This window comes from Dreissena polymorpha, chromosome 2 (assembly GCF_020536995.1).
Source record: "Dreissena polymorpha isolate Duluth1 chromosome 2, UMN_Dpol_1.0, whole genome shotgun sequence".
NCBI classification, from domain to species: domain Eukaryota; kingdom Metazoa; phylum Mollusca; class Bivalvia; order Myida; family Dreissenidae; genus Dreissena; species Dreissena polymorpha.
The window spans coordinates 143,662,403-143,687,509 of NC_068356.1; the positions used below are offsets into that span (position 1 = coordinate 143,662,403).

At 32.2% G+C, this 25,107-nt stretch overlaps 2 protein-coding genes across 10 annotated transcripts in view; both read right to left on the reverse strand.

Moving 5' to 3' along the window:
- LOC127869297 (putative exonuclease GOR) overlaps positions 1–25,107 on the reverse strand; it is a 218,004-nt gene that overhangs the window by 187,067 nt on the left and 5,830 nt on the right. For 2 of the 9 annotated variants that reach the window (XR_008044507.1, XM_052411739.1), the window contains exons 2-8: positions 23,947–24,114; positions 23,449–23,580; positions 22,744–22,833; positions 22,460–22,527; positions 21,088–21,204; positions 20,172–20,287; positions 19,747–19,885 (exon numbers count right to left, since the gene is read on the reverse strand). Coding sequence is in view for 7 of the 9 variants with exons in the window: in XM_052411739.1 (XP_052267699.1) it covers positions 19,747–19,885; positions 20,172–20,287; positions 21,088–21,204; positions 22,460–22,527; positions 22,744–22,833; positions 23,449–23,580; positions 23,947–24,114 (830 nt within the window). In the remaining 2 variants the exon portion in view is untranslated. Of the gene's footprint in view, positions 1–11,423; positions 17,475–17,984; positions 18,106–19,746; positions 19,886–20,171; positions 20,288–21,087; positions 21,205–22,459; positions 22,528–22,743; positions 22,834–23,448; positions 23,581–23,946; positions 24,115–25,107 lie in introns of those variants that run through there. The other 7 variants (XR_008044506.1, XM_052411740.1, XM_052411738.1 and 4 more) reach the window with 6 other exon arrangements.
- Positions 3,861–9,584, reverse strand: LOC127869299 (putative exonuclease GOR). The gene is made up of 9 exons (XM_052411750.1): positions 9,448–9,584; positions 7,571–7,702; positions 6,712–6,801; positions 6,394–6,461; positions 6,108–6,224; positions 5,863–5,978; positions 5,325–5,463; positions 4,671–4,791; positions 3,861–4,264 (listed from the first exon to the last, which is right to left on the reverse strand). Exons 1-9 carry the CDS (start codon positions 9,452–9,454, stop codon positions 4,203–4,205), a joined length of 852 nt encoding a protein of 283 aa, XP_052267710.1. The 5' UTR covers positions 9,455–9,584; the 3' UTR covers positions 3,861–4,202.

Consider the following 25,107-nt stretch of genomic DNA (forward strand, 5'->3'; position numbering starts at 1 on the left):
AGGATATGACTCATAGAAATGTCATACCAACTCAAAATGTTAGAGTATACATCATGCGTTCCAGTATGACAACGACCTTAGTTATGTTAACGGACTAGTACAAATATTTGCATCAAATAACATAAAGGAGTATGACAGTGTGTGAGGGAAAAAAATCTAATTATTAAGGATGCTAAAAAAGCATTATCTTGTAACTGACTTACAAGAAATGTATATGAATTTTATATGGTTTTTACTTCTATTTTCGTAGGAGAAATTCAATGAAACACGAACACATCAACCATATGGGGAGCAAATAAAAATATCATCAGAAGACGGAAAACTGGTGTCAACAGTGGATGTCTTTTTCAACGAGGTATATCTGCCCGCGAAGTTAATTTCTTTTTGAGTCATACATTTGAAATACGTTACCAATAACAAATACCTATTTTTATTTGTGTTTGCAGGGTTGCCAAATTGAAAGACCGACAGACAGGAATAAGTGCTTAATAAGCAAGGTATTATTTTATTTAAAACAATACAATACTACTTCACTGTTTATGTTTGATTCATAGTACCCTCTTAACATCATTATTTTATATAATTTAGTTTAAATGTATTAAGCATTTCAGAAACCCATCTTATGTGATTTAACTATGTACACTTATCTTGTTATCCCAAAACTTAGCATTATACTCGTTAATGTGTTGATCCAAACTTAAACCGTGAAATATATTAAATCTCTTTAAATATTTCGTTGTGTAGAGTATAGGATATTAGTCAATATAATACAGGCGGTAATTTTCTTAAAATTAAAAAGTATATTGCTACAACGTAACTGTTCTTTTAAAATGCGTCAGTTATGTAATATTTAAACATGCACGTGTATCACCATAATAAATTGACAAATGTTGATTTTGATGTGATTATGTTAAGTGACATAGAGTTTGATCATCAGTGCACTAGAGTTAAATTTGATCAGGCATGTAACACTCATGAACCTCATGAAATAAAGAAACAATATTTCTTTGTTATTTATATTATATACAGATGACATAAAATGGAACATGTTTCGACGAGGTTTCAACATCAAGTCTCGACGCGATTCCTGATAATTTAGCCGTCCTTTGCAAGGGGAGAGAAGTTATTACTCTCGTGTCCGTCGATTGCAATAAAGGCGATGATGAGGAGACGGAGGCAACTGGTAAATATAACATTACCTTTTTAGTGTCCGGTTGTGTATTTGTACACTTAGGTATTTATTTAAATAGGAAGCATATATCATGTCTTGCCCGCATGTATGTATATGGAAATATAGACACATTTTCTCTGTTTTACTTTTCGATTAGAATTTTCATTGATTCAATGTTTAATTTTGTTTGTATTGCGTGACAACTTTTTGTGCATACACATTGCAAGTAATGAGATTTACTTCTCAAGATAAAACCAGCAGTGCCTTAAAGTGTCCCTTTCATGGCCGTAAACAACACATTAAATTGGTAATTAATTAGTTGATTTTTTTTATCGAACATAGTGTTGGACATTTAACAAAAGTTATAATTAAAAGACGTTGTTCTGAAAATTACAGTTTACTCTTGGTGGAAAAAATGGAGGTGTACTTCGTTATAATGTAACATTTTAATTTCAGAATAAATTCATTTCTCTGAATGATTTCTGAATACTTTATGTTGCCGTTTGTGCTATGTTGTTAATTCATATTGTTTGATTTATGCACTTATAGGCATGTGTATAATATTTTTCAGAAAATTCCGGCGTAAACAAACGACAGAAGCGTTCGGCCCCGTGGCGTTCCTGTATTAGATATAAGAAGGTGTACCGAGAGAACTGCCGTCAATGGTGTTGCCGCCAGTTCATCTTTTGCTTACAGTGGTGTCGAAGCTGTGAAACGGTATCTGAATGGGCTAAAGAATCCATCGAGGGATACCACTTCATCTTCTAAATGTCACTTCATTTCTTATTATACGTTCATTTACTTGTTTGATTGCATTCAATTAGTGGAATATTAAGCTGCTACTTTCTAAACATACAGTTTTGATTATTGGAAAAGAAATCAGCATGTGCAAAATCCAGTGTAATTGTAATCAATTGCAAAACAAACCAAGATATGATTTCTTTAACAATTGGAATAGTATTTAAAATCTTGTATTCGTTGTATTCTTCATTTTGATGCTTGTAACGAAAATACGCAGAGTCTAAATAATCGAACACTGTTATAATGTTGCTATTTGAATGTGTTGATAAATCATTATAATTTTAGATCTTTGAAACATAAATTTTAGGTAAACAGTTATAACAGCTAAGTGTACTGCGCTGCTCTTGTATTAATTAGGTAAGCATACATGAATGTATTGTTAACTCTGTATACAGACATTTTATATTTAAAAACAAATAATGAAATATCCAACTATGTTGTCTGAATAGGTTGTATTTTGTTGTAATGACTCACGTTTATAGTATTTGCTAGACTTTGTGTCGATTTCCTCGAATTTTTATGCCAAACAATGTAAATACAGTTTGTACAACAATATGAAATGCGTTGTTAAATATGATATTCTAATATTTGTGATACTGTTTGATAGATGCGATACCTGTTTTGAATCATAACGTGCAACTGTCCTTATTTGTTTACAAGTTTGTCGCGCTTGTAAGCTATGATCAGTCACACTTTATCAGTTTCCTGTTGCTTTGACGATACACGCGAACTATTTCTAATAGTCTTATAGTCTATATTTTTAGCAAAGAGATAAAACTTCACTCTTGTTTTAATGCTTTGGATTAAATTATTTTGTTTTGATACGAATAAATTATTCATTATGTTTTATATTGTGTTATAATGTTTGTATTGATAATTGAGTTTTGAATAGCGTATTTCGAACTAGGTACACATTGGTGCATATGAAGAAATCAATAAACACACACCCACGAGGGGAAACATGAACCTCTGATGCAATAGTCCCTTATATGTTCAGTGAATGTTTTTGGCGTATGTCTTGAATAGTGCGGACTTATTGAAGTTAACATCATTACATGAAGGAAATAAATTATCGCAGATTTGTATTTAATGTTTGTCAGTCGGCACAGAATACCGGAATGTCAATGAGTAAATGGGACGCAATAATTTAAACATGGCATGTTGGTGTACTGTATATGTTAAGAATATTTGATGCTGATAATGTATAAGGCTTAACTTGCAATAATGCTTATCAAGCAGCATTATTCACACTAGTAATCAGTCAGATTACATTTGTATATCGCCACAGATATTTACAATTATATTAGTTAAACTATGCACGTAGTTTATTACTTTATTAGCAGACCATAATGTTTATAAAGTGCTTAATATATTATTACTATATGGTGCATTTATAGTGATGACGGATCATTAATTAAATTTGAAAAGCAATCAATGTATTGGTTCGACTGTAAAATTGTTTTGGTTTAAACATATTTATTCCAGAATGTGTTTTACAACATAAGTTACAATCATCAAAAGTTTTTAGGATTGGAACGTTTGCTAGGCTAGAAGGGCTTCTTTCCTCAGTAATATATTTACAAACATAGTGACGGTAATTGAATTTTAAACACAAAACATTTGAATAATCATTTGAGTATAAACAAGGTTGTGAGCATGATTGGAATCAAAGTTGTTTAAAAAAATTAAACAATATATTAAGAAAAAAGAATATTGCTGATGTTATTATAACCAAAGAAATTATTTGTAAACACAAAAGTTGAAACATACGGAACCGATATTTATACCACTCTGAACCTTCCTGAGCCTTCGATGAAACTATGGACTGCATCAAACACTGCACAATTGTATGGCATTTCTTTTCGCGAAATTAACCAGAAAGGCAAGAGACGGTATAGCATATGTATTACTCATAAACACACGTAATTAAAAATGCACAAAAGCATAAAACAGAGTTATGTTACTGAAAGCATGAAATATTCGACACGTATTCAGCTTCATTATACAGGATTTGGGACATATATTGTAAGGAACAACAATACTGTACATACACAGTTGACAACACAGAGATATTGGAAATTAAAAGCAACTAAAACAAAATAGACACACTATAAGAACAATACAAACACACATTTCAGTGCAAACGAGTTTTTATAAATTCCTGCTAATTCATTTATAACGCTGTCCTTAATATCGTTGCTTAAAGCGTAACGTGAATCATTATCATCGGTTACAGTTTTCTGAGCAACAGGCGCATCGTCACCTCGGCATCTTCTTTGCTGTCATGGCCAACTGTACGAGCAATACACAACTTTGTATTAATTTTCTCAGAGATCAGTTTTTATACTGAATATACACAGAATCTAATTCATATCATACGTGCACCTACATGAAAACAGGTTTCACGAGCACGAAATAAAACTTGCAATTTACATAATTCCCTCGGAATCATTGGAATATTATGTAATATTTTGCAGTTTGTATACTATTTTCTGTTCATATTTATTAAGACTTATAGTAGTTTTGTTTATGATAATCAAATAAAAATGTTATGACATGAAGTGGAGTACTATTTTAGGAAATGAGCATATAACACAATTCAATGTACAAATGTTAGTTTAATAATTATCTGTCTGTGTTCATTTTTAAGACAAACGTTGTGATTATAATTTGATACAAAGACAAATTCCGATCATACCCCCATTCTGGATGGTCATTCTCAGCTCGGTTTGAGCGATGTCTTTCAAAGATCTTCTCAGTGGAGGGCCTCGGTGGTGGGGGTACAAAATCAGGGTGTCGATCACTTTACTGTGAAAAATCTTTAAACGGAGCTCGTTATATTTTGTTTGAAACACATTTTATGCTTAAACCACATGAAACAGTTAAAAATGACAGTCATGCTTCTCATGTTAATATCACATTTAAATTATCATTTATTATAAACATGTGCTATCAATTCAACAAAATGATGATATCAATGAAGTGAGGCAAAGCAAAACTGTGAAAATGTTATAATTTCAAATTGAATTTTTATTGGGAAATGCATTCATACGCTTTGAATTTAATTCCATGCTTTGTACTGTAATGTAATACAGTAAATTTTGTAGTTGTGTTTTTTTTTAATTTGCTGGCATATCATATTCGCTTTTGGCAAGCTCTAAATATGTCAAATATATTTTCTAGTTTATGTAAAATGTTATCATTTATTTAAAACCTTCAGTTGGTTACGAGCCAATATTATCAGACAATATTTTAAGAAATATTTTGGTGAACACATGTATCAATATGTATGTGCAGTTTGCCTTTATACCTAAATACACACATGTAACTACTTCGAGTGGGCACAATTTACCTTCAAGAGCATGAGATCGCTCCCAAGGCCGTGTCCAACCAGTATGGTGTCCTCGTTGAAGAGAGTTAGTAGGTCGTTTCGCATCTCCTCGGTTGTCTTGGTGACAGCCTTAAGGTGTTCCTCTCTAATGCCACTCCAGCTATAATCGCAAACACAGTGAAAGAGCTTGTAAACCGAAAGATTAAATTGATTACAGTGTGATTTTATTTTCTATGATATTTGTTTTCCTGATATCATTGATTGAAAATCATTTAATTTATCAAAATATGAAAGTATTTTCCAAATACGTGTCATTTTCAGAAAATATAAGTTAACGAAATAAAATATCGACTTCTTAAATGGTTTTGTATTTTTATCTTTTGTTGATTATAACAAATAAAATCGACTTCACTTGTGAAACTATTTATGTAATAAAATGTGCTCGTTCAAATACATAAACAAGCACACGTACACAACAGCGTTTTGTTTACGTTTTTGTGGTACTTATATCTTCCCAACCAAATAATAACAATTCTGTTTATTACTACTCTAAACATACATGGTATTGTAGTCAATAATGTCGGTGGTCGGTAAACAGTACTCATCGTACACCACGTTGCATTTGGAGTCAACGACCGTCACCTTGCAAATCTCGAGACCCTTCTTTGTGTGGATCTTAAAATAAATGATAATTAGCATATGTTTACACTGTCCTACTCGTTTACTGTTGTGTTTATTCTCAATAAAAGAAATATTACGCAAAAAAAACTAAAAAAATGTGTTCTTGTCCGCATGAAGACATACCGATTCCGTATCCATAGCATAAACACCGTAATTGCCATCCGCTGGGGGAGATGCTAAAGGCTTCGTGGTTAAAAACCCTTCGGTGTCCAGGTACATATTACCTTTGTACACGTGACTCTGTAACATGTAATAAATGTTCCTTATATGTGAGTTTAAGTTATGCAACTTGTACATCAGTTAGTTTTTAGAAAAGGATTTCAATGGATGAATCGCGAAAACATAACTTATTGAAATAATCATGATTGTATAATATTTTTTATCTTGTTCTAGACATTTTGAAATATACCGGTGCATTGTAGCATCCTTTCGAACCATATTTGCCATTGCAACAAGCATGAGGATGCTGGACACCACCTGGTTTGAAACAAATATCTAAATCTCGAGATTTAACAACAACTAACAACATTTGATATATACCCAACAACTTAAAAAATGATGATGTTAATTTTTTTAACGAACATTTTTCAATTTAAGAATCTATATCAAATAAAATGATGATGTTAATTTTTTTAACGAACATTTTTCAATTTAAGAATCTATATCAAATAAGTACTCTGTTGTTTAACTATTTTGGAAGTGTTAATATAAATAGCTCTTTACGTACGTATTTTCCTGGAGGGTTCCTTGTGGAAATCACACTGTGAACGTTTTTCAAATGTTATATCAAACGTACGAGAGCACCTCTTGCATGTTCCTGTATTGAATATAACTCTTAGTTACTGGAAAGTTAACCGCCTAAAGGTGTGATATTATAAACATAACACGCAATTTAAGAGACATATACATTAAAGGGGCCTTTTCACAGATTTTGGCATGTTTTAAAGTTTGTCATTAAATGATTTATATTGATAAATGTAAACATTAAATTTTAAAAGCTCCAGTAAAAAATCAAAAATAAAATTTAAATAGGAAAAAAAAGTATCCCGCAGCAGGGCTCGAACCAGTGACCCCCGGAATCCTGAAGTAAAAACGCATTAGCCAACTGAGCTATCCTGCCAAGCACACATAAGATGCGTATTTTATACCTTATATAAGCAATCTTCGTAGTTTCACAAATTTAAACGACAACAACAGAACTCTCAAAATTATTCAATCGTTTCGCGTTGCAACGATTTACAATTTTTAGGTTTTTAAATCGTCAAAAGTTGCATATAATGGCTATATTAGACCATGGCAAATGTTCAGTAATACTGTTTCCTCACAAATATCATAACTAAACCGACAATTTGCGAATCTGTAACAACTTTTTTCAATTTTGTCAATTTACCAAACCGTGAAAAGATCTCTTTAATTAATACAAATAATAATTATTAAGAACGATTTAAGCAACTGCATTTATTATTATTTAAAACAAATCATCACATTGAAATTCCATGAGCTACCATCGAACCATTTTAAACCTTTAATGTCATCGTTTAAAATGTATGTTATTGCAGCATTTTAAATGTAGATCTTAGGTGTACCCGGTGTAAATCCATAGTGATCGCCATACAGGGACGCTCTGCCCGGTTTTCCGCTAGGATCAGGTCTTGGATAGTCCAGAGATCGTAATTGGTATTCCGATGTCAGTTTTCGCAAACATTTTGTATATATGTCTGAAACAATGCGTTCAAATTATTTGGAAAACAATAGCAACACCGATTTGTTTTAATTAACCTCAAATGATACATTAAATTGTAAGTGTTATATTTGCGTATCGGACAACAGAAGCGTAGCAGAGTAGTAGAAGTAGTAGTAGTAGTAGTAGTGGTAGTAGTAATAGTAGTAGTAGTAGTAGTAGTAGTAGTAGTAGTAGTAGTAGTAGTAGAAGTATAGTAGTAGTAGTTGTAGTAGTAGTAGTAGTAGTAGTAGTAGTAGTAGTAGTAGTAGTAGTAGTAGTAGTAGTAGTAGTAGTAGTAGTAGTAGTAGTAGTAGTAGTAGTAGTAGTAGTAGTAGTAGTAGTAGTAGTAGTAGTAGTAGTAGTAGTAGTAGTAGTAGTAGTAGTAGTAGTAGTAGTAGTAGTAGTAGTAGTAGTAGTAGTAGTAGTAGTAGTAGTAGTAGTAGTAGTAGTAGTAGTAGTAGTAGTAGTCCAGTATGCTTTTCTACCCGCTTTATGCAACTCATCCTTATTCATAACTATTATTTTTGTTGTTGTTTTTTTGTATGTTTTTTTTTACAAACAACCAAAGAAACAAACACATATAAACCTTTTTTTTAATCGAAAGGAAATCACAAGGTCAAAAAGTAGATACACTTCAACACCGTTATTTCGAAGTCGTCGGGACCGTTAAAAAAACTTCGGATTAACGATAATTCGAAATAAACATTTGACAGACGACTTCTTTGATTCTGAAAAATACAACATTGTGGAATTCGCATGGTTCGGTCACACTGTACTTGTAATAATTGTTTAACTTTAAAACGTAAACTAGTGAGATAGCAATAGATTTCTACTTGTAACAAACGTTGGAATAAAACGATTATTTTTCTTCTTTTTATTTTTCTGTAATTACAGAACATATAAAATATAATGCATAGCGCATCATACATGTAAATACATATGAATACATTTTCGGAAATGAATTCACTTTTTTTAAATAAGACGCGATGTCTTTCTGAACACCGGCGTTAGCAGCACTAAACTGGACGCGTGTCACATATAACTCCAATTTGTCAAGGAAATTGTAGAACTGGCTTCTGCCCATGTTTTGCTCGCAGAACTGCCTTACGTCGTTGATGCATGTGGTCACACTTTGATTAAATATCATGTTTATTCATGTGCTGTCGGCCTCGTCGTCGGCTGTTGACGACATTATAAAATTAACATGCTACGCGCAGGCGACAAAGGTGTAATTATCGGCTTTGACGCACAACGCGCAGACGACATAGGTGTGAAATTACGCTCAGTGTTTTGCAGTTTTGACTTCGGATAAAAGATTGATAATAAGGTGCGAATTATAGTGTTGGGACCGACATAATCACTTCGAATTAACGATTTCTTCGGTTTATTGAAGTTCGGATTAACAATGAAATTTTACATTGAACAAAGAAGAACCACAATCGGGACCCCAAAAATACTTCGAAATAACGGTGACTTCGGATTATCGGTGTTCGATATAACGGTGTTGAAGTGTATTAGCATGTCTTGTATAACATGTTTAAACATTATTGCTGCTACATGGTATCGCTTGGTTTTATTATCCTACACATGTATACATTGTATGTCTTATATTGAATAAAAAGTAGTATTAGTAGTAGTATTAGTAGTATTAGTATTAGTAGTAGTACTATTAGTAGTAGTAGCAGTATTAGTAGCAGTAGTAGTAGTAGTAATAAAAAATAATTTTATGATAACTATAACCTGTCATTTTCCGGTTTGATATTTATAATCCCTAACAGTAGTTGTCGAATTTTAGTTAAACTAGAACACGTTTGCATGCTGTCGCGGCAACTAGCTATGAATTTTTAAACGTGTTCCTAACCTTTATATACCTTAGTGTCCTTGCCATTTTCATACATTTTCCAAAAACGTCATGTGTTACCCAATGATACCTTGAAATTGTGAAATACATTGGTCAAAATGCTCGAAACTTTACAGGGTTTCCAGCATAAGATATGGTGCCAATATTTTGAGTTGTCTGATTGGTTAAAGTGGAATGCTGACCCTTCGACGTATAAGGGATCCCAATGTTATTTGTCCCAAAGTCGCGCATACGCAATTGCAATTGTTACCTGGCTAAAACGAAGCAAACAGATGAATCACCGCTTACTGTTTATTAATAACTATTTGCAAGCAATAAACATAATTGGTTATTAATGGACAACGTGTTGATATTTTTAGATTTCACCCGAGGTGGCGAGATCGTTTTTCGAAAAAAGTATCATTACTTGTTCACACTGTATTGAATGTGAGTGACTTACGTGAAAAAATTTTTGTAATAGATCTCGGCACTGTGTAGTTGTTACTAAACATATCAACAATCAGGCTTAATAAAAGACTATTACTAAATAAGTGTTTTGTTGACACTATTGAGTGTAAACACTATTGATATATAATAAGAGTACAACACACAGTGTACTCGAGTTAATGATTATGTTCCATTGGGTGTTTCGTGTCAATTGTGTCGTCATTGCTATTGTTATATAATTTATAGAATATTGTGTGTAAATATTTTATGTATTGTCGATTGTGACCTAGTTTGTGCCGGATTTGCAAATACATAATTATAAAGGCTTTCATTATTTACTATTTTTCACTAGAATCTAGAATAGGTAACTAGATTATACTATGGTTGACATATGTAAAAACGTTTTACTTTATATTTGTTTTTCAAGCTGAAATCTAATATATCTGATAATAAATTGAACAGTTTAAATGGTTTAAAATGTATACTTAATAGACACGTATTTCGAGCAAGTTCATGGACGTCATGGTTTTATTGTTTGAAGATTGATATATATCACTCGTGCGTTTAAATAAGCCGTTTCCCTTTAATTATTTTCCGTCATGTTGTTACAAAAAGGTGTACATTGATGTACGTTTAGTAACATTTGCTTCGAAGTTAAATATTTTAATGACATTAAGTGTGAATAGTATCCACCATACTAATAACATTGAAAACATATAAATCGAAATGATATTGCTTAATTTAAATGGACAATTACGTCATCGGTGTATGAAACTGGAAAGTTGTACCCCAACAGAAATGAAATATACTTTTGTTTTAATAAAACGCCATGAATATATAGGTTTACGTGTTTGATTGTGTACGGGATTACCAGCATAAATAAGCGAGGTTCAGAGCAGAAGTGTGTTAAAGCACTTCGGTATTTATGTATTATTTGTTTAAATTGCGAATGATAAATTACATGTTTTTCTTAAAATGCTATCGTCCGACATGTGATTAGTTTTTCAATTACTTAATAGTGAGTATGACATTTTTTCCTGAAATGACTGGCTTTCGTTGCTGTATTGCACTTGCTATATACAATGTGTTACGAAACTTGATTTGTAACATCTAAATTAAGAACAAAATTTGGTAACAATGTAATACAAGTAGACCCAGCAAATGATATGCTGTTTTGCTAGTGAAATATCGGTTGGTATATAAAAAGACATTGAATAAACACATCAGCGTCTATAATTAGTTTGGCAAAATGCCAAGTGCAAGTATAAATAAGTAACTGGATTGAGTGTGGTAGTTTAAAAAAAAACAAATTATGTGTTTTTTCGACAACCTTATATGTTATAATCTGATTTGACACATCGATTATAAACAATACGACGTATTGCCATTAAAACTAGAACATACTTAATCAATAACATGAAGAGATAGATAGAGCTGATAATTTTTATTTAATTACGCGATAACAATACACAGAGTACCCAACTATGTGCCAACTCGTATATTGGATTTCCAAAGATCATTTTCAATGTTGGTGTATTTATTCGCATACTCAGCAAAGCTTTAGGCAAAATACATCATATCTTAAATACATATACAAAGTGAGATGAAGTAAGGCTATACCGAGAATTAGTGTATGCAATATTGATAATTTATTATTATTCCAAGGTATAGGAAAGTTAATCGTTACACACAAATAATATCGATAGATGATATAAAAAACCCAGAAAAGCTAAAGAAAACAGGAAAATGCAGCAAAAAACACTCTTATATAGTGTTAAGGATTTTTAAACAACCAGGAAGCAACCGAAGAATCAATGACATATTTTCGTTTTAATATTGCAAAACAGGTTAATTTCAATACTTAACGGATTCGTTTTGAAGACTTTAATGACATAATTTGTTGAAAATAACTAAATGTTTTCAATGACAGCCTCATGATGTATTTTTACCTAAGATCTCTATAAATTAAACAAATATATTGTAATACATACAAATACATTGTCATATTATAACGGATTATACCATATTTGATACGTTTCGAATATCACGAATGTCGATTTTTGAATACATAAAAATGAAAACACTTAGGTGGTATGATTGACAGCATTCAGTCACTCGAACATATAATAAGCAACATTGTCGTATATTAATAGATGCCAATATCTGTGTTCATCCTTCATATTATATAAATGTTTCAAATATGGAAGATACATACAAAGGGGAAACGTTTAAAGCAAATCAATTGTTTCATTGTCAAATACATATCGTGTACATTAAATGCTCGTGTAATCATTGGGAGCTCATATGTACGCTTTTAATAATGCTTAATTATAGGACAAAACAAGCATTACATCTAGTATTTAAATACAGGATGTTTACCCAGATAGCATCATTTATATAATATATACAATTTAAACAGACAAACATCACTAAATCTCTGCAACATACAATCTAAAAGTATGAGTCTTACAAATGTTAAGTATTTTGTCCAAGAAACTCGTCGAACAAATATTGCAAGCTTTCATTGAGTAACTTAGGATACCAACAACTTACATTTAAATGTCCTTGGACTAGTTTTGTCGCTATCATATGTTATTGCATAATATAACAAACTGATTATCATTACGTAGTTTATAATCATGAAATGTCGGTTGTCTTGATTTTGATATATGTGTATTCTTAATAATGTGATTTTTGCTTATTATATACCTGTATTTTGTTCCCAAAATATGCAAGTTGTATCAATCGGTAAAATACAACTGCAAAGCAATAATTTCTGTATTATGCTACTCGCTAGTTTTCCTATTCCGTTTTACCATACTAGCCGGACTTATTTTAATGACGTCACTTTGAATGCAGAAAATTATAAGATTATTTTACAAACAGCTTACACACTTGGATTAAATGATAATATATTAAATGTTGGAACTATTTCTAAAAATATATTGATTAATTCGTTTTCTCTTTTTAACAAACGTCTTAGAAATAAACGTTACACGGCATAAGGAAAAATGGTAGCATAAGGCGTAAATTTAAAAGACTTCTTTCTTTAATTGACTGCTACACTTTATTACCAAATGGAGGTAAACATAAATTACCAAGTGCACTTTGCTCTCTTTCTGTTTCTTCTTTTGCGCATATTGATAAGGAATGTAAACTTATTTTACTTCAATCTGACCCACTGTATGAATGTGCTTGTATTATATAATCTCTCACTGGCTATTATCTTAAACCTGTTATTGAAAGTGCACATAACAAAACAAGAAATCGTATTAAAATTGAGTTTTGTAACAAAGGTCTTGATTTAATTGACCTTCCTATATAAAAATGTGCGTCGGTTGATACCCCTTATTTCCACAATACTGAATCACCACTTATTTGCTACAAATATAGTAAACCTTTTAGAAGTATCGTATTTAATTATAATTATATTTCCACAGATATTAATTAAATACGAAATTGTCCAACATCATGTGACTATTCTAGTTCAAAATATATATATGGTCCAGTTGGACATGTAATTACTGGGGACCTTAATTTCGTTCAAAATAAAAACCAAAGAAATTTAATACACAGAGGCCCTAAGTACAGATTGCCTATTCCTGTTGAATTTGATGACTTCATTAAGAAAATCGAAACATCCTTACAAGAATATTGTACTAAATGGTGCAGGAAGGAACATGCTGAAATTACTGCACTCAGTGAATGCAAAACAAAAGTATTATGTATGGCTATGAATAAGATACATTTTTATAATACAAATCCTTTAGCCTTACCACATTCACCTAAATTTAATAAACAGAATCTCTGTAAATTGCTTGAAGACTTAAAATCTAAATTAGTCATAGTTCCTGCTGATAAGGCTGCTAATAATGTTATAATAATATGACGAGTGTTTTATGTTCAAACTATTTTACAAGAAAAATGTAATAGTTAATATAACTTACAAGAACTTGCCATCACTGAACTGGATACCTAAATTACATAAAACGCCATATAAAAGTCGTTTTATCGCTAATTCGGTGTCTTATACCACCAAGCAATTATCAGTGTATCTAACATCTGCATTGAGTGCTATTAGATATCATATCGCTAAATATTGTAATAAAGTTTATGAAAATAGTAATATTAAGCTATTTTGGTCAATAAAAAACTCATTAGAAGTAATTGATAAAATTGAAAAGAAAAAATATAAGGTGTCACAAGTAAGCACTTATGATTTTTCTACACTATATACAACGCTCCCTCATACTTTAAAGCGAGATTATACGATTTTTTATATTTGTTAAAATGTAATATATTGATACAATATGTTACAATAACACAAAATATGGAAAAAAAAGTATACATTGAAGACAAATTTAATAAAATGCAGCAAAAGACAAATTAGCGCCCCGAGCCGATTGTGACGAAGATATTTCGTACATATTTTCTTACAATAACCAAAGCATTCGTCTTTTTAGTTAGTGTTCGCGTGTCGTATAAATAGATGTCGTTGCAGGAATTTAAAATGAACCGTTAAACTAAATTTAGATTCACATCGTACATGCATGAAATACATGCTGGCGAATTCGACTCTACAGCCTTTTTCGATTTTAGAATTAACTACCTGGCATATTTAGCATTTTTCGACACATGTTCTTCTTAACTTTAATTTTTAATTTATATTGAAATATATGTTTAATAAGTTTGTTTTACACATTTTATTTAAATCAATAAATCTTTGTCAAAATCGTTTAATCTCGCTTTAATAAAATCCAAACTTTTTTCTTTGATTGAAAAAAACATTTGCTAGAGAGAAGTGTTCATATCTGGCTTTAAACACTAACACCGCTTTTTTACTAATCAGTTATTAGATAATTACATCAGTTGGACTTGTCTTGACTTTTGTGCAGCACTTACTTTTCTTCTGGATAACTTTTTCGTTGAATTTAATGGTAAAATATTTAAACAAATTATCGGCGTTCCTATGGGTACTAATTGTACGCCACTTATAGCTGATCTTTTTTTATATATTGTTATGACAGCGATTTTTTTAGAATTATCTAAAACTAAATATCTAGATTTGAATTATTGTTTTAACCTTACAAGTAGGTACATTGATGACATACTTAATTTAGATAACCCATTCTTTGAACAATATATTATAACACAATCTACCCGAACGAACTTGTCTTAAATAGATCGTGTCAATCCAATACAGACGCTGCGTATTTAGACTTACATCTTACTATTAATAATAATATGATTAAAACTTGTTTATACGACAAACGGGACGACTTTAACTTTGAAATTGTGAATTTTTCGTTCCTAGATGGTAACATCCCTAAAGGTCCATCCTATGGTATTTACATTTCGCAGTTGGTACGTTATGCCAGAGCATGTTCATGTATTCACGATTTTAATAATCGTAATCGTATATTAACGAAGAAATTGCTAAAACAAGGTTTTTTGTATCATAACCGAAAAAGTAAATTCGCTAAATTTCACTCAAAGTATGGTGATTTAATTTCAAATTATAATGTTTCTTTAAAATGGCATTTAAAGTAATATTATGGGCATCTAACAGTTTATAGGTGTCTATCGCAACCGTTGTTTATTGTTGGTGTCTTCACTTCATATACACTTATAATTGTTAATGCAGCATCAACATACTAAAACAATATCCCGGAAAGAGAAAAAAAATGCATTTGAATATCAACCGTACTTTCGTTTGACAACTGATCACGCATGTACAATGTGAACCTAAATTTAGTTTTAGTGCAGATTCGTTTATACGACACAAAGACACCATTTTGTTTTACGGATCATTTCGGCTTACAGGACTGGGTGGATCACGTAAAATATATAATTTAAAATATATTTTTATAAACAACTGGTAGCAAGATGAGTTGCAGATAATTGATCAGTAACCACATTTTAACTTACTATTTTGACCTGTTAACTGTTTTCAGCTCAATTCAACAGTGAAAAATTCCCATAATATCACTTTCACTTTAACCCATCATTTTATGGAGATGTTTTGAAGCGTGTTCGCAAATTAAAATGTTTATATTAAACTGTCCAATTTAATTAACTCATTTTTATCAAAAGGATATGAGGCTTACGTTCTTAAAAACACATGCTTGTTGGTTTTCGATTCACTATATCAGATCCTACTAATTCTGTAGCTTAATATAATAATAATAACAAAATGACCATTAATTAAGAAATAAATTGTTGAACATTACAATTTGTTAGCAATAATGCACGGCAATTGTGTAAAAATGTATGAATTACATCAACAGTGCGAATCTTTCGTATTTTGATAACACATATCTATACTACATCTATAAATGTGTACGAACCATACATAATAGCTAGTGTTTCTGTAATTAAATCTAAATCCGTTACATAGACTACGTTATATCAAGTAGAACTAATACATATTAGTTCCAAATTAGTGCTCATTTGGTTATCTGCAATGAACACCACAAACCTAATTATCATTTTTCTAATAAACCAAAAGATATGTGATTATTAGGATGGTTTCAGTGTTTTTTGTTCATAAATATTTCTTTTCATCAAATGTATGTTTTGATTTAATATAACAAGGATTAATAAACACAAACGTGGGATATATCAATTATGTGCTTATTAAATGTTTCACTTAGGTGTATAAAATAACGAGTGGTCATCCAACAGCAAAAATGGCAATTTGTATCCATATTTTGTAAAGTTTGTTTGAATTATCATACACAGCCATCTTACAATTGTATAGATAATACTCTGCTAACATATCTTTTTAAACACGATGTAAGGTGGGTGTTAAATAAAAATATTTAACAATTGCAATTAAGAAATAATGGAATGAATAAAAGCTATATGCACTAAAATATATTTTAAACATTCAAATAAACAACTTACACAAAATTATAAATCACTGATTGTACTTTAAGTTAATATTTGTCTAATCTTAGAACTAAACGAAGAACCAATATATTGTTAAATTAAATATATGTACAGATTGTCGTGTTTGTAAACAATAATAATTATACAAAACGTATCATAGAATACTTTTCTATAATGCACAGGCAAATTCAAAATATTTAAATATACGTGTTCACAAATAAAGTTAGAAATACCATATAATAAATTATATAAATACATGTAAAAAATTTAAAAAAAACAATAATATTTTGCTTAAAAAGATAGCAGCACTCAAACTATAGTGCATTTTATTGTTTATTGAATTGGAAACAACAATATGGCGCCTGCAAAGAATACTGAATTATTAATACATTGCATATTTAGTTCACAGATTAAAAATATGTGTATTCCATCACTGAAATAACATGTAAAATTGTTTTTAACGTCAACATTCAACACACCGTAAACGACAGACTTATAACTGGCAATAAAATTCACGCAGTAACCGATTTTAACTTTTTAAGCAGCAGTTTCATCGTGACTTCGGCATCTTCTTTACTGTCGTGACCAACTGAAAGTTATAAACACTGAAGATTGCTTTATTCGTCATCTGATCTCATTTTGTACGGCTTTTTGTACCTTAATTGTACAGATAATTATGAATTAATTACGTTTTCTCAACATGCAAATCATCATTGAAAACCAACACATAAGAAAGGCATACTTGAACTCGTTTAGAATAGCGAAAAATGTAAATGTAAGTAACTAACGAAGCATGGTTTAATGGATTGATGCGATTTGTTATTAACAAAATGAAGACGCAATGGTCACATTAATCAAAAGGTTCCAATTATAATAGATTATATCTAATAAAGAAATTTAATTACTGCTAGTATGTTAGTTTGTCAGTTTTACGTTTCCAAGTATTCGAGTTTATATAATTCCATCAATATTTAAGTAACCTCTTGAAGACGAATATCGATGCTTATATGTTAATTATAAAACCCGAGTAAATTTTACATATACAATATTTTTTAAACCTAAACAGAAAAACTGTTCGTGTTTAGGATGTATAACTTACCTCCGTTTTGAATAGTTCTTCCCAATTCCGTCAGGGCAATGTCCTTCAAGGATCTCTTCAAAGGCAATCCTCTAGGGTGTGGATACAGGATAAGTGTGTCGATAATCTTGCTGTGAAGAATCTGGGAAAGATATCATGACATCATACAGGCATTAGTAGCCTACAGACATCTGATAATTCCGGCTTTACACATTTTATTGAAACAGGTCATTTCCACTTATAACACATTAAATCATGTGTTTAATACCATCACACTAGTCCGTGGGTTAATGTCATTCGTGTTAGCACTTTTTTCTGTCTTTTAGAGAAAGAATCTCGCAAATCTGTTTACGCGGATGTTTTTGTGATCGTGATGTCACCTTATTTATTTGATGTTTGTTTATTGCCATTACACCAATGGCAATAAACAAACATCAAATAAATAAGGTGACATAAGAAGCGTAGGACATGAACATAACATACAGACATGAAAACATGACATACACTCGATTCAATGATTAGTGTCTCAATCGAGTACCTCTAATGCAAACATGTTTTGGAGTGTTATCGCTAATATATTGCAGAAAAACAGTGTAGGAACAATAAGAAATGATGTTTAAATATCGAATACTACTTGAAATTTATTGGAATTAATTCAGAAAATGCATAAGACGTCGAATGTATCATTTAATTTAAATTCCTGCCAACAATGGCGTGTCCTGGATGCGCACCCATGTGCTAGGCACGCATACCGGTAGTTCTGCTTTTGCGCTTTATGTTGTTGTCCCCTACCGGTTTCACCGTAGGGGACTTATGGTTTGCGCTCTGTGTGTCAGTCAATCAGTCTGTCACACTTTTCTGGATCCTGCGATAACTTTAAAAGTTCTTCATATTTTTTCATTTAACTTGAAACATGGATAGATGGCAATATGGAGATTATGCACGTTATCGCATTTTGTTCCTACGTCAAAATTCTCGTTGCTATGGCAACAAATAGACTAGAAATACTGCTGAAAATGGTGGTTTTCTGGATCCTGTGATAACTTTAAAAGTTCTTCATATTTGTTCATGAAACTTGAAATATGGATAGATGGCAATATGGACACCATGCACATCATTTTATTCTGTTCCTATGTCGAAAATTCTGGTTGCTATGGCAACATTTTTTAAAATCTGACAATGGTGAAATTTCTGACAATGGTGGAGCCGGTTGGGGACATATATTGCTTGGCAATAGTCTTGTTTATACATGTATTTTGATCTAGTAAATTATTGTATATACCATGGCAAACTTTCCGCAACTGACGTTTTTAATCAATACTTTTCTGAAGATGATTGCAAAGTGTATGTATTGTCCCCTACCGGTGAAACCGGAGGGGACTTATGGTTTGCACTCCGTCTGTCTGTCTGTCAGTCTGTCTGTCAGTCAGTCCGTCACACTTTTCTGGATCCTGCGATAACTTTAAAAGTTCTTAATATTTGTTCATGAAACTTGAAACATGGATAGATGGCAATATGGAGATTATGCACACGTCATTTTATTTTGTTCCTACATCAAACATTCTGGTTGCTATGGCAACAAATATATATATAAACACATTTTTTTTTGTACTGACAATGGTGGAGTTTCACCAGTAGGGGACCATATTGCTTGGCAATCTCTTGTTAATTTGATAACGAATGACAAATGCTTCTACTTCTGGTAGGGTTGATATATTTTACAGTGACCGCATTATAAAAATGTTTCTTGTAATACGAACAACAGCAAGTAAACTGTCTTTACCTTGAGGACCATCATATCACTTGAAAGACCATGTCCAACCACAATCGTGTCTTTGTTGAAAAGGACAAGTAGGTCATCACGTAGCTCCTCAAATGTTTTGGTAACATCCTTGAGGTGTTGCTCTGTGATACCACTCCAGCTAATACGATCAGTTATTATTCTCAATTAGTAATTAGGCGTTGTTTATTAGTGTTGTAATCAAAGGAGTGATGCTTGCAGTAGTGCCCGTTAAAACTCTGTACATAATTTTGTCATAATCCCTAACATTTGGTCAGTTTTATTTGTGTGTTTAAAAAAATGATAATGTTCAATTCAACGGTATGACTTTATTAAATGTTTAAAATTAAGATTAAGTGCAAACCCATGAATACAATACAATATCAAGCCATCCTCGAAATAAAGTGAGGTTGTGTCATAATACGTACATGGTGTTGTAGTCAATTATTTCAGAAGTCGGTAAACAGTACTCGTCATAGACCACAATGAAGTTCGTGTCTATCACGGTTACCTTGCACGCCTCCAGACCTTTTTTCGTATGAATCTATAATTATTGTAAAACGGTTAATCTTAAAGCTTGCATCGTGAACATTATCGAAACAAACATGCTTGAAAATTAAAGATTGATCAAGTGACATATGGATTTTTTTGTTTAGTACATGTTTCCGTTATTTCTAAAAGGTGTATATTAAATTTCACACCAGCAGACAACACCTTATGACTACGCACGTGCTTAGAACACTCTTATATCACTGACGTAGCGCTCACATTTACATATAGGCCGTGCTCTGTGAAAAGGGGGAAATGCATGTGCGTAAAGTGTTTTCTGATATTAGCCCGCGCAGTCCGCTTAAACTGGATTTTTTTCATAGAAAGAGACTTTTTCAACGAAAAAGAAACCCGGAAAGTGTCGTCACTGATACGCCTGTGTGGACTTCACAGGCTAATCGGGGAAGACACTTTACGCACTTGGAATTGAACTCCAATTTCTTAAAACACGGCCCATATGTAGGCGTCCAGTGGTTAGCCTATGAAATGTTTGATAACAACTCACCGGCAGAGACATTAAACCTTAAGGTTAATAGTTATTTAAAATATGTTATATATATATATATATATATATATATATATATATATATATATATATATATATATATATATATATATATATATATCAAAAACTTAGGGTGTATTAGTCGAAGGTAAGATATACGTGTCCCATAATCGAATGACACATCTAAGTCAGGCAAGTCAGCATCACACAGACATTGATATGTTTACATCAAACAGTTTTCATATAAAATATATACATTGACACAACCTGTGCCCCACAGTTTAACGTACCGACTCTGTGTCTATGGCATAGATTCCGTAATTCCCGTCTTTGGGCGGAGCAGTTAATGACTTCGTAGATTTGAAGCCATCGGTGTCCAAGTACAAATTACCTTTGTAAACGTGACTCTGTGGCACAAAATAATCTTTTAGTTTATTTCCTTTACTGCAAGAATATATCTAAACTGAATCAATCTGACTAGTTTCTGATGAATATTTTGTCTTATTTTGTTTTCCAACATGTATGAGCGGAGAATATTGTTGTAAAGCTGGTTACGGGTTTATTAACAAAGGACTCAAACTGGATGTTGCTCTGTCGAACTCAATTATAACTATTGTCATTTTGACCCCATATACGTATGAACGGGAAGTCATTGTGATAGTAAAGTATTCGTTTTGAGTGTATTTCTAATCTAAACACCGTGTTTGTTTGAGCCAAATCACAAGTCGGCGTGTAATCTGCTGTTTTAACAATAAACTTGACGCCTACAGCGCAAAAGAGAGCTTTGTCACAGACGTGACGTAAATCCCCACATGCTGCATTGACACATAATATTTTGCATGCTGGCTTCAAATTTGAGAAGCTAATTTATGGCGATTTTTAAAAATTATTATGCCATTTTCATTTATGGCCATTTTGACCTTTGAACTAATGTACCGAGTAATTTTTAAAATTTCACATTGAATGACATAGTTATGGCACGGAAAAGATCATTTATGGCCATTTGTACCTTTGAACACAAAGTGTGAAATTGACGTTGCAGATATCAGAGTAATTATTTCGCATGGCACACCGTCCAATGATGGTGAACAAATGTGCCAAATGATTTTAAAGTCTCACAATAAATTACAAAGCACACAGATTTTATTTTCCGCTCATCACTGAGCAGATTGAGACAGTTTGTTAAAGTTGTCGTTTGTATCAACTACTTTATCAGTATACTATTTACTTATAATTCAGTCATTATAACACTACAGTAATTAACAATTGTTAAAACACTTCTTTATGCATGCAACTAGTGTTCTTCGGAATTTTGAGATCGGGTTTCGTGGTAAGAAAGTGGGAATACAAATCAATTTCGTTGGTTCGCTAAAGCATCCATTAATTGAAAACAAAAGCTTTCCAAGCCACATCTGCATGGGCTTAACACAGTGTTTATATCCATCTTCTTTCTGATTTGCTCGCAAAGCTAGACACAAGTTGGCTATAACGGCGCAATAACTTCCGATATAAATAACGTTTTTAAAAAATGCGGAAAAGAGGGATCAGTCGTCTAGATGGATTTTTCGTTTAAATTTACAACTAGTTGTTTCCTATGGTCAATATAACAGCTCGTTTATATCGCTTACATGTTAAGCAGCGGGAATAACTTAAATAGTTTACCGATGCTTGGTGGCAGCCTTTGGACCCATACCTTCTCCCACAACATCCGTATGGTAATTGAACGCCCCCTGAAAGATATATACATATGTTATTGAAGGTGAGGTTATCGAAGTATCAAAGTTGTTTTCAATGTTAAATAGATCGTATTTGTATGTATATTCGGTCGCTAGTTAGTATATTGTTATGATGCAAAAAACATAAGAATGTTAAATATTTATGACATTCGGTGTTAAAACCTTTGATTTGCAATTTCTACATTCGCATGAAATAAGTATAATGCATACGTATGCGCTTCGAGCGTTCGAGATGAAAATCACAAGCGGAACGTCGAGAATATGAAGTATCAAACGGACGTTCACAGCGTTTGCACTTTCCTGAAATTGTCAATTTAAATTTAAACATTATTCGTGTTGCATCATCATAATGATTTTTATCATAATACTGCTACTTTAACAGCTATTATTACTTTTATGTTAACTTATGCTGCAGCTGCTGCTGCTACAACTTCAACAACTACAACAACTTCTACTTCTAATATTGTCTTTTACAACTTTGTTAGCCCAATTGTTTTTGCTTCTCGAACCTGTTTTGTAACAGGATAATTTCCACTGGATATTAGCGGTTGCATTATGTACGCTTTAGGCTTTCAAACAACAAGGGCCTCGTCAAACAATGTGACCAGCGCACTATTCCTGTTGTTTATATATTTCGTAAAAAAATCATTTTCCTTGTTTTCGAAAGATCAATAACAACCAGATTGTGAGACAAATGCATATTGTTTACAATGGCTTAGAATAATATTTATGACGCCACAACGCCAATTCTTCACACTAAATAAAACACAATAAGATGCGAAACAAAACAAAACATAGCGTTTGCATGGTCTCTTAACTTCTGGCTTTAATTAAAGTATACTAAGTGCATTAACAAAATTTGTCTGGTATGCGATATCTCATCTTCAAATGTGTAAACGCGTCTCATAACGTTACCTTCTTCAAACCCGTAGTGATCTCCATAGAGTCGGATTTTGCCCTCTTTTCCGCTAGAGTCTGGTCTAGGGTAATCCAGCGATTTCAACTGGTTCTCCGTTAAAACAAATTTCAAGCTTGTTTGATAGATGTCTGGAATATATTGGTGGTAAAACACAGGCATAATTTATCATCACTGTCAGTTTTGAAATTCATTTTATAAAAAGACCTATCTCTCAAACGCTCAACCACAGAGAGGTAAGTGAAGTTTCACCAAATAGGTAACGCGTATAATTCACTATGGGCATATGAACAAATCAGACTCTTAAATTTTGTCCTAAATGCAAAACTTATGGTCTTTGGAAAACACTCTCCAAGAAATGGATACATCCTATTTAACCATAAAGTACATACTACTACGTTTAAACCCACATTTACTAGTTGGACAATCGCTTCGTAAAATTGATTAGTCAATAATTTTGTCAAACCCCACATATTTTGGGACTCATAATGGTAAACCTTGTCGAGATCGTTTCTGCTTAGGTTTGACGGGTACTTGCTTCGCTTCGTCGTGCTTCTCGATGGGGGCTACCAATGACGGAGGCTTCGTCTTGACCTCAGGCATACCTTCCGTCTGCAGTGACTCATCTTCGTCGAGCTTGCGTTTCCTCGATCCAGTTAGTATGTCAACATAAACATTTACATTCAAAGTAAAAATACATTTTAAAACAGGTTACAACTTATTGGAAGGGTTATTATGCCGACATATACATGCTGCCTATAACGATATAATTAGCATTTTGTTTTATTGCATGATGTTCCATTATACAATTTCATTGAGTTCCCTAAATATGATTTACTATACGATCGCTGTTCATGCTTGTAGAACAATCTATTGATGACGATCTTATTCAAGACAAAATTTGAATAATTTTGTTTTTTGAATTTCATGTTATCTATTTCTTGCTTTGGTACGGTCATATTCTATGTGGTCTTGTGCTATACGCAATCACAGAAAGTGCTGTGGACAATCGTATTCATATGAGCACAGCGGGTTTGATCCTAAGTTGAGAAGCGATTGTACTAAAATCGCCTAGCCGGGCATCGAGGTTCGATATTTTTTACGATACAGTTTTAAACACTGATAAAAAAGTACATAACATTGTTTCAGACGACCGAAAAATGAAATGTACATTAAGAATACATATCGTTGGAAAATAAGTGGGCGATAAAGAATTAATAGGGTTGTGTATGATGATAAAACAGTAGTTCGAAAGTGTGAAAATATGTTTGACTTTTCTCCTTAATTGATAGATTAATCGAGACTTACCTTAGGAAGTCGATGGTTGATCGTAATTTCATCTACTGTAAATCCCCTTAAGAGCTCAACACGAGAGATGACGCAGCTTTCGCAACAGAGATAATCAGGCTTCAGAGTAAGCAAGGTTTTAAGTAAAAACCTTGCAAACACATTTTTAGAAAAAAAGCATTAATAATATGGGCGGGTGTCCATTAGACTGGGCGGGCGTGTTGAGCTCTTAAGGGGATTTACGAAATTACGATCAACCATCGACTTCCTAAGGTAAGTCTCGATTAATCTATCAATTTCATCTACTGTATAACCCCTTAATGAGCCCCACACGAGATTTTAGAGAATTTTCTATAAATTTGTAGGAAATA

Bases quoted from the DNA above. Each gene is read 5' to 3' on its own strand.
- LOC127869299 (XM_052411750.1), bottom strand. The intron at 6,462-6,711 runs GTACGTAAAGAG...GTTTCAAACCAG, and splicing joins GGAACCCTCCAGGAAAATAC to GTGGTGTCCAGCATCCTCAT. The intron at 4,265-4,670 runs GTATGATCGGAA...TTGCTCGTACAG, and splicing joins AATGACCATCCAGAATGGGG to TTGGCCATGACAGCAAAGAA.